At 41.3% G+C, this 11,321-nt stretch overlaps 1 protein-coding gene across 1 annotated transcript; it reads left to right on the top strand.

Moving 5' to 3' along the window:
• The first annotated feature begins 894 nt into the window (after window positions 1-894).
• Window positions 895-11,295, top strand: efs (embryonal Fyn-associated substrate). Its single transcript, XM_079461578.1, has 8 exons — window positions 895-1,110; window positions 2,102-2,243; window positions 3,646-5,016; window positions 5,154-5,270; window positions 6,802-7,719; window positions 8,036-8,110; window positions 8,361-8,612; window positions 8,909-11,295. The coding sequence occupies exons 2-8, from the start codon at window positions 2,232-2,234 to the stop codon at window positions 9,089-9,091; spliced, it is 2,928 nt and encodes a 975-aa protein (XP_079317704.1). The 5' UTR covers window positions 895-1,110; window positions 2,102-2,231; the 3' UTR covers window positions 9,092-11,295.
• Window positions 11,296-11,321: the final 26 nt, after the last annotated feature.

Here is an 11,321-nt window from a genome sequence, read left to right as displayed (position 1 = left end):
AGTAGGCCTACAGAAATATCAACAGCACTCTTGGGACAGAATATACTTATATACCATGAATAACACATCTGTCCTTCCTTCCTTTCTACCTCAGCAGTCGCAGGATAACACTATGTAACAACATATCATTACACATATTGGATACTTATTTCTTATTACAGAGTTTGTCTTCAATCCATCAGCCAGCAACAACTTTCTCTAGTCTAGAAAGTGCATATAAAAGTATGAAGTACATTAGCGGGCACATAAAGTGGGCAGTAAATCGGGGTAATTCAAGCTCTTCTGTGTTCAGTCATATTCAAAATCAAAGGCAGGCAATAGTCTAATACCAGAAATTTCAATATGCTATGAATTATAAACTTTTGTGTGTTTAGGCATTCTAAAGAAACTACACACTAGAAATGTCCAGGGTAAACACCTGGAGAGTTTATACATATATTATATGTTAAATAATGAATGAAGTACTGCTAATTCATATTTTAAGCATATTTTTGTTATCAGTTTTCAGTTATTTTGATTTTTCCCCCCCCATGCCTTACACAACTGGGATGGACGGATGGATATATAGATGGATGGATATATAGATGGATTGGTGGATAGATGGATTGATGGATGGATAGATAGATTGACGGACAGACGGACAGACAGACAGACAGACAGACAGACAGACAGAGAGACAGATAGACAGATAGACAGATAGACAGATAGACAGATAGACAGATAGACAGATAGACAGATAGACAGATAGATAGATAGATAGATAGATAGATAGATAGATAGATAGATAGATAGATAGATAGATAGATAGATAGATAGATAGATAGATAGATAGATAGATAGATAGATAGATAGACGATCCACTAGAGGGCGTAGTGCACTGTTGAGAGTCGTGCTGTGTCGGGCACAATGAGGGGGAGCAACCATATGCGCTCAACTGTAATTCAAAACCAAGAAGGCCAGGGTAGGGCGAAGCCTGACGGAGCGAGACGCGTATCCCCAAAGAAAGAAAGAAAAACAACAGCCGTGCATTGCAATCTTTTGAGGATATACGAATAGTGGGGTTTGACTCTACTTCTGTATTTCAAGACGATATTAACAGACATGTGAACGGTAAGATGCGCATTGCTTGTTTAGTTCACATACCCTGAGGTATCTCTGTTCGTTTGTCCCTTTGTGATTTAAATACATAGCATCCCATTTCACCAGCGTAATATTTATGCAGCTGTTATCGTTTTACCCGGAGCATGAGAGCTTTTTCTTATATTCTCTGTTTGACCGTCCCTTTAGTCCCGCTTGTCTCTCTGGGTTTGTGCTGCATAAAGGAAACCTTGAGGTTTCTTGGATGGAAAACGAAACGTGGCTTAAACTGTGATGTGATTTTGTAAATGTTATGCTGATGCAGCATACTGCAATTGAATCTGTTCAAAAAGTGTTCGAAATAGACGATATAGACAGGTTGTAAATATATGTAAAGCATTGACACACCTATAATAATGTAAATGTTTTGCGTTTAAAAGGCCAGTGTCCTAGTCTTTTGTTAGCTGTTGTGCCACAGCTGTTCTGTACATATTTCACATTTTTTTAATTTAAGGCACATTTTTTTATTCAAGGACTGTAACTTGAAATGAAAATTATGAGTATAATAAATATAAATGCGAAATGATGTCTCGTCCACTATTAACACATTATTACTAAGTAATGAATTAATATAAAATAGTTGGCTGGCCAAACAAGGTTAACCAAATTTCAATTGCCTTGGAAAAAGTTAGGAACATTACGAAATGTCATTAATGATGTCTTCGCTTCACCGCTGAAGCTGGTCTGACTAGTTTAACCACTGCAGTTGACAGTCTTTACAGGTTTTAACAACTCTAAAGTCTATTCGAGTGTCTTCATTACACTGCACAAGTCTCAGTCAGATTATGGGATTTATCATTGAAATATCTTGATCTTACTGTATATACAGGGTTTAAAATACATGATCAATGTCAAATGTGTTGACAATCACAAATTGCAAAGATCTCTGTGTAGTCATGCTTTGGTAAAATGTATTACTTTGGACATAAACCTCATTCGTTATATTTCCCTCCCCTGCACACAGGTTCATGGAAAAGCAGATCTGTAAAACATGCAGATGACTCGTACAGCTTGCATGTGAATGGGGCACAAATCCAGGGGAGAGCCCATGTGGAATTAACAAAGCCAAAAACTGTGGAGAACCGGCTTCAATCATGTCGCTATCGGTGAGTGAGTGTGTATCTTTGCATTTAAAATGACTGTGACAGCTTGATAGCTTTTGCAGTGCAAGGCACCACTGTAAAATAAAATCCCCCTGCTGTCCAATCTGGGGGGTTGGGGTACTGGGGCTCAGCTTGCCCCAGAGCAATACATCCCCTGTGGGGAATGAGTGAATGAGAGGGAAATTAGAGGTAAAAAGAAGCTGACAAAAGGACCTAAAACAGGGGGACAGATGTTGAACCCCTCCCCCAACAGTCTTTCTCATTAACTCAGCAGCTCTTTTCCTTAATCACTATTTCTATCTCTTCCATAATCACAGACCTCTGCCCTTACTTATGCATTCTCTCTATCAATATTGATTCAACCATGAAGGCCGCAGTGTGGGCTTCTGAATACAAAAAGACCACGACGCTAACCCATGACATCCGTATCATCATTCTAACTGTTTATCTTATATGCACGGCATCTGAAAGAGAGCACTTGTCTGTAAGGGTTTATGCATGACAAGAAAATAGGTCAGTGATTATCTTTAACGCTGCTCGTTTTTTGTTTATTAACCTTCGCCCATTAGCTTCCTCTTTGAATCCACAGAGGCAAACACATTTTTTTATATTGAGCCATTGATGTTCATCACTGTGATGTCGTGATGATGGTCCGTCCAATGGTTTTGTTAAGCAAACATCAAATAATGTTGCTCACTGAACTCTTGATTTAACCTAGTTGAAGTGCCGAATCCCTTCACTTTGCTTCCCTTTTTTTGACTTCCCCTACTAACTCAATCCGTGTCGTTTGAGGGTTCAGAGCTGAGGATAATGGATTTAAACAACAACCGGATTATGTTGTGGCTAGCGCTTTAATGAAATCTGGTATTTCAATCACGCTGGGATCTGCCCCTTTCTTTCTTGCCTTTTCTAGAATTTTTCTTTATTTCTATATAAAATATTTATGTAATTTTTAAATGCATATATGGGTTCATGTTTTGTATCCTTGATAAGGACATGTACGATATGTTAGTATTATTGAAATCCTTCTATTTGGTTCCACACTTTTCGTAAACAATTCTGACATACTGTATACTCGCCTAAACAATTAAGAGACCATTTCAAAGCATCAGTTTACTAACCATATTTCTTCCAAATGTCAAATTAAGATATTGTTTCTGTTTGCATTTATTTGCATAAAATGAAAATTGGAGAAACCGATAAAAAAAGAGAAAAGATGCCCTGTATTATTTCAGACCTCAAATAATGCAAAGAAAACTAGTTTTCATGTGTCCTGCTGTCAGCCTTCGCATTACTGTTGGATGACTATGTCGCTCCTGAGGTTTGAATTTACAGACACTGGATTCGCCATAATGACCAAATTGTGAGTTTGGTTTTATATTTATTCCCTTCTACTGTCTTTTAGACTGTGCTTGCTAAGGCACTTTTTGACAATGCTGCTGAAACCCCGGAGGAGTTGGCTTTTCGTAAAGGTGATATCCTGATGGTTCTTGACCAAGAGCAGGAAGGTGGACCTGGCTGGTGGCTTTGCTCCCTTCATGGTCGGCAAGGCATTGCTCCTGCCAACCGACTGCGTCTCCTCCAAACTTCCCAGACTCCCGCTCCAAGCACATGTACGGAAACTCGACAGGCTCCTAGTGTGGATTCAGTCCACCTGTCACCCAGCCAACAAGGTTGCATAAATGGACTAAGTGCTGAAGATGCAGATGGGGTGTATCTTTCACCGCCCAGCTTGACAGAAGGTGTTTACCAAAGCCCTGGGGCGGCACCTGTCCCAGTCAGGGCTGGAGATCTACGTCATCCTGATGGAGGAAGGCCACGATCACACTCTAGTTCTGGAACCAGGCCTCGTCCAGACTGGGTGGATATGGCTGTGGCAGGCCGTCCCCGCAGCCCCTCTCTTAGAGGACGGGGCGGGGAGTCAGGGACCCTTTACCAGACACCCACTTCACCTGCCCCTCTGACGGCACAATACAGATCACAGGGTGCATTGGCATCAGATTTGGTATATCTGTCTCCTAGTGCTGTTTCGAGGTCTCCCGCAGAAACAGGAGGGGAGACACGGTATTTGACCCCAAAAGATGCAGGGGCCGGGCATTCTGATGGATGCTACTTGGTGCCTAGACCAGCTGTAACTGCATTGACCAATGAGTATTTATATCAGACTCCTACGAGTGGTTCCCCAGTAGCAGGACAGTGTGTACCAGGAATGACTACCCCTATTAATCCTGCCCAAAATAAGGCTGGCCAAGATGCCCCAGGCATGTACCAAACCCCTACCCCACCTGGAGGAGCAATATTAAGGACTCCTCAATCTGAGCGCAAACAGCCCTCTGGAACTCTCGGGGTCTCTGCTCCATTAACATCGGGGCAGAATGTTAAGCAAACACCTCCTTCTGGCCGAGGATCGCAGAAACCACAGGGTACTTCTTCAACACCTCCTGCTGGCAGAGGAAAACCGCCGCAAGCTGGCATGAGAGAATCCCCTCTACTCGCCAGGACGGGGAAATCCGGAGTACCAGGTTCCCCAAACTTTGGTCGCAAACCCCCTCCGCCAGCACCACCAGTCAGAAGCGTAACAAGAAAGGATTTACCTCAATCTAGCCCAGTTCCGGCCATGAAACCTGTTCTCCAGTCACGCCTTGCATCCCCGCAGACACAGATGCTGGATGAGGAGAGACAGGGAAATAAAAATGGAAATGCACAAGTGAATGAGATTAAAAAGAACAGTGAAGCAGTGACAGGAAAAGCATGTGCAGAACATCTCAATGATGAGGTAAGATCCATTAGAATAGATAAGAGGAAAGTTGATGCACTCTAGAAAGTTGTTTGGAAATGTTAGATTTCTGTTTCTGATTTAAAAATCATTCATAATTAATTGTAGTTTCTCATTTTTAACCTTGCACTTTTTAGGTATACGATACACCTCCCACAAATAGGTGGCAAAATTCAGTTCCTGTAGTGCCTTCTGAGGAGGAGGATGGGATCTATAACACCCCTCGTGCTGTTCTCACTGACCAGGCCTCTGAGGTAAGAAACCGGACATGTCATCCATGTTGTAACAGTTCACATTTAATGGTAAAACATGGTCAGCATTTAACCATCATTTCAAATGTTTTTGTCGAAATTGACAAAACAAGCATTAGTTGTGTACTATGTTTATTGTTCACAGGCCTTAATCTTAATCTTGGCCTCATGTCTTTTCCGCATATTTGTGAGTGGCGCATTACATCACATTGTTTGACATCAAATATTCATCCATCATATTTAAATGTAGACACAAATGAGATTTACTAATTAAATAACGACATGAAAACATTTTTGTAAATGTTGAACGACATGAAATGTTTATTTTTGGGGCAAAACTGTCTGCTTTTAAATATCTGAAGTAGCCTATATTCCTGTAGGCTCTCTTGCTGTTTCCTTCGTCTTGCTGTTTTTCTTGTTCTTTGTTTCTTGCTCTAGCTCTCCTATTCATTAATTTCAACCACACCTTTTTTCAGCTGTGAGCTAATTCCATCCAGCACTTCTCTTCTGTTCACACAAGTTACACTCGCCTGTCGAGTTGGGCAGATCAACCAGACCCAAGTGTCCTTGCTCTCTTCAGCACTGCACCCACACACTTTCTCCTTTCCTCTCATTTTAATTCCTCTTAATCCCCACTGCAAAAGCCAACGTGATAAATAAATGTTACAGCCATACAATTATGCTGTTTTGCTATTGATTTATAGACACTGTCCTCGTCCTCCAGTCCTCACAGACAATATATAAAGTGACTTCTTTGCAGTCTAGTTACATATTGATGGTGGCCACACATAAGAGACCTTCACAAGGTCAACTGTGTAGCACTGGGGAACACATACAAAGTTGACCAGTAGCCAAGGCTTTCTGTTCCCACGCAAAAGTTAAACAAAAAGAGCAAAATTCAGGCTCAATGCAAAGACTGTTAAAGTGGCCATTACACACAGAACGCCGCTCCATCTATCAGTTTCAAACTATCTCCAAATCCAGCGTTATATCCACCGTTTATATAACATTCATCACCCAAATGCAGTGAACAGACAAACACAGCTGAATTTCGTGAACGTAGTTCTCTCTCTCTCCTGCACACAAGTGAAAGTGACTTGTGTGCATGCTCCTTCTCCCGCTCTCCTTGGTTGATGCGTGAGCGTGCCGCATGCTTTTTCGGGAGAATTGTCCAATAAGGGACTAAGAAAAGTTGTTACATATGATTTTTCGTGTTTTTAAAAAAAACTTTCCGAAAACCTGTACGAACGCTGAGGGAGTGTAAATACTACAGAGAAATACTACGTCATACGTCCAACTCGTTTTTTGACAAGTTGACCATGTCAAGCATGAGAAGACAGCACATTTAACATTGTAAATAAGTAAAAATGCATGAAACACCGTTGCAGGGCCACTTTGAAATCATGCCAACCTCAGGACTTGAATAATGAGTTTATAATGATGTTATTGTAGAACTGAATGGAGTCTGAGATCCAGACTGTAAAATGATAAACGATGAACTATGAATAACTCCCTCATTTTCTGTAATTTACAGATTTATGATGTCCCCACTATGGCCCTTAATTCCTCCTCGGAGCATCAGCAGAAAACCTACAATATTTCAGGTGCAGCCGCTGGGACTGGTGATGCAGAGGATGAGGATGTTTACAGTGTTCCCAGTCTCCCTGGTTTGCCCTTGGAGTCAGGCGAGAGTCCGGGATTAACTGCAGGGATTAATTCCATTCCCATTTCCACTCCAAGAAAGCAAGATCTAGCCTGTGATGATAGATCGGAAGTCGACGGAGGCATCTACGACATGCCTGCGCTCACTCTGGAAATCCCAACACGTCGATTGTCCATATCAAGCACCGGCTCTGGGGACATCCAGTGGAAAGCTTCTCTCTCTACTCTCGTCCAGTCCGCACTGATTTACGCTTCTGTCACCACCACCCCCTCCAGAGACTTAGCTTCTGCACTGGCTGAAATCCTTTCTGTTTGGAAAGCTGGCCACGTCAGTGATGTTCCTCCAGTTCTGCAGCAGATTTGGACCCGGCTCTCAGACCTACTTCCTGCACTGTCAGTGTGTGGCATTGCCCCTCCAGCTGACGGTCTAGTCGCGATGGTCCGTTGTGCTCTGGAAGACTCCGCCGCACTTCTTCAAACGCAGGCACGGCCCCGACTACCTTCTCAGGAGTCTCTGTCCCGGAGACCTCTTCCTGCTCTTCCAGTGGCGGAGGTCAAGCCCACTTTAGGAGATATGGGGTCACGAAAGGGCAGCTGGATCCAGGAACGACCGCTTCCTCCTCCACCACCAGTGGCCTTCCCGTTGCCCCCAGCAACAGTCTCCTTAGCCCCTGCTGTAGGAATGGTGGAGGATGATGAACACGGGAATGAATATGCAGGGATTGGTTTAACACCTACTCCACCAGCTTCATATCCTGTTGGTGATAGCGTGGGATACGTCAAACTCCAGGTTAGATACATTTTTTATTGAGAAATTGTAGAAAAGTGTGCACATGCAGCCCATGTGACAAAGTGTGGCAAACTTCGCCAAAGAGCATCGCCCACATATCAACATTATTACTCTAAATTTTAATGTGACAAAGTCTGTATCAGGATCTGGGTTACGGTTGTCTGATATAACGTTTTCCCACGGATGTTACTTTCCTGTCTTGTTTCTATACTTCTCCTTTCATACCGTGGTATCTGCATTAGTCTCTGCTGTAACATTTCTATGGTCTTTAGTTCTCTTTGTGTGAATGTTAACATTGTTTGTTGTTGTGAATTAGGGGAAGCCCGAGCCTCCACCAGACAGCCACACAGATCACAGTTCTTCACAGCTTATCACCACAGCTGACAATAAAGTAAGTCCTTGATTATGTGTTATGTTACTAAACACACATACTAAAGGGCCTTTCTCATGGGATGCCATCTTGTGTTTAGTCCGCGCACATTTGGCCTAATTATGAGTCTATGCACAGATGCGTCACACTGACATCTCTGCCCATTGCCTCATGTCTTGTTTTTCAGCGTCTTGCACAATTGAAGCAAGAAGTTCATTGCATATCTGCTGAAGTACATATATAAACAGTGTACATCTCTATTTCTCTACAGCTGAGTCCCTCTCCACCTGTCTCACTGTCTCTGGAGGATTCAGAGCTTCTTTCATTCTATTCATCCCAAAGTCTCTCTCATCTTTCATGCCTGGCTGATGCCATCGACGCACTGTTCACAAGTGTCCAAGGGAACCAACCACCTCGAGTCTTTGTTTCCAGAGGGAAGAGTCTTATTGTAACTGCACACAAACTTGTCTTTATTGGGGATACACTTGCACGCCTCCTCAGCTCTTCGGATCTCAGGGCAAAGGTTAGATACTTTCGTTGGACTTTTTGTAATGTTAAAAACTGGGTGCGATATATCAAATGTACGTAATGATTCATGCTAGAACAAGATCTTATTGGACGCACCTAATATATGCTTATGTGCTTGTGAATGACACTCTTGCGGCTGTTAATAACCCATGGGCGAGACCCGACATGAACAGTCAGGGAAGTAAAGAAGCTAATAATCACATCGACTTGTCACTTTCCAGCAATGCAATAATAAACCGGTGAGTTTTTTTAAAACAGATTTAAAACACAAACCACTGTTTGTCTCCTCAGGTCACCACCTCAAGTGGACGCCTCTGTCAAGCTCTAAAGGCGGTCGTTGTGGCAACCAAGGGGGCGGCCCAGAATTACCCTTCAGTACCCGCGACACAAGAAATGGTGGACAGAGTAGCTGATCTATCCCAGCATGCTGCAGGGTTCTCTGGGCTTTTGCAGCGATTAGCTGAGACATCTTGATATTGTTGGTGTTTTTTCGAGCTTTATTATTCACAGTGGAATGCCTTACTATTTTTGGTTATTTTTATATATATATTTGTTTATTGATTGTGTTTGAGAAGGTGTCCAAAGTGTGTCACTGCCTGACTCAAAACAGTGAGTGAATATGAGTGTATCAGCGTGTAGGTTGTGACACAGTGTGTTATTTTTCTTTTCATATTAGTTTATGGTGCCAAGCACACTTAAACATTGTAATAACTTATTGATGGATGTTTCGTTTGAAAATCTTTGCGACCTCAGGCATATTTTCTTAAAGCTTTATTTTGTCCCCTTATCCCAAGATCTCATCATCATATTTAACAGTGATCCTTTTATAAAGTCTCCATTTAAGGATCCTCATGTAAAATACTTATCTAACTACTTTTATTTGTATGTAAATTGGAGGTGGCCTTTGTGGTAAAGAGATTAAAGAAGTGACTAGTCGGACAGTTTAGGGGGTTGCGGTGTTGGTAACAATTGTAACCAAATGGGCCATTTGTTCAGATCGGGCAGTTGCAGAAGCTGAAGAAGTTACAAATCTGGATTAAATTATCAAAGTGAAGTACAAAAGGAATTGAATGAGAATTTTTGGTGGACAGGTATTGGATGATCTTTCCCACAATACTTTTACAGAGATAAACCTGTTTGTCAGGTCAACTCACCTCCTTTTTTTGCTTACATGCTTTTTCGCTGTTTTTCTTATCCTAATTCTCACACTCCCACCGCTACATTCTGCCAAGTTTCTGCACTCGCTTTCAATGGCAGAGGAAGTGTGATGCAGTTTGGGCAACAAGTTGTGCACAATACTAAACAGGGTTTTTGTTTTTAATAGGCTATGCAGCATTTCGGAAACAGCAATATATAAATATCCGCTTCCATAGAAGCGAACAAAACAGTTGCTGGTGCTTACAAACATTTGGTATTTTTTACTATGCAGACAGGCCTGCAAACCACTTGGTTATTGCCAGTCTAGTCCTTGTGAGTACACGGGTTGACACATGCACCTGTTTACCTCCTGTCTTAAAAATCAAGTCGTACATTTTTCCTCCTGTTTATGTGTGATCCTCATAGTCTCCATTTCAAAGTCCTCATTACTGTTAATATATTTTTCTTCCCCTATTTCTCTCTCAAAATACTTTTTATTACTTATTATTCAACCCCAAGTGTAAAGCTTTCAGTATTATTCGAACTGTTCGTAACAAGATGTGTCGGTTTTGTGGCAAAAAAGTAAAGTCAGACCACACAGATGCGAGTAAAAACATTTTTTACACCTCTTACTTGACATATAGTCTATTTAGGTACGGTTTCCCCCTTTTCTCCTTTTATGGCAAAGTCAAATATTCGGTTTTACATATTTGGTTAATCCTATCACCATGGATGCAGTGGATTTTGCATTATAAAGTGGTGGAATGTCTCATTTAGTGGATCGTAATCTGAGGATTATTCTGAGTAAGATTTTTTATTAGATTCATATTCTGGTCCTGGTGTTTGAGTGACCTCCAAGTGCCATCTGGTGGACTTTATCAGTATTAGCCTACTATACAATTTAGAAGCAAAGGAGGAATAAAGAGCCTCAACAGGTACTTCAGAATATACTTCTAAACACTTTCAGGTGGATAGGCTAAGCTACAAACTGTTTGATTTTAAACGAGCTATGTTGTCCTTCTGTACAAAACAAATATTTATGTATATAGACACTGCGTTTTATTCACTAGTCAGCAAGCATCCTTTCCTCTCAAGACGATCACTTGCTATTTTCTTTCTAAGTTCTTAAATTAAGTGCTTATAGTAATGCTTAGATTTGATTGTCCTATATATTTATTTCATTTTGGTAATCGACTGTATGCATGGCTTTAAGTTGCTGTATAAAATGCACATGAAAACAGGGATGGTGTCCTGTAACCTGCCATTGATAATTTAAAGTTTGCTTTAAGAATGTGATTTTTACCAGGATGTATGTGTTGTACATCTTGACACTAATGTTAATTTTAACATTTTATTTGTAAGAAATGGTCCACATGTATTTAGGTGCATATAAGGACGTCTTTGGTACTTGTCAATTTCTTTAAATACATTTTTGTTACAGAACCCATACAAATTGTGTGGTTTTTTTCGATTGCTGTGCCCTGTTATGTTTGTATATACTGACATTAAAAGATGCTTCATTGCAATAACCCACCAAGGACATTGAGGTCACAGCAGTGTTGGTTTG

Source organism: Barbatula barbatula (assembly GCF_947034865.1).
Source record: "Barbatula barbatula genome assembly, chromosome: 1".
In the NCBI taxonomy this organism is placed as follows: Eukaryota; Metazoa; Chordata; class Actinopteri; order Cypriniformes; family Nemacheilidae; genus Barbatula; species Barbatula barbatula.
The sequence above is the reverse complement of the archived record's forward strand: the minus strand, read 5'-3'. Positions and strand labels throughout refer to the sequence as shown.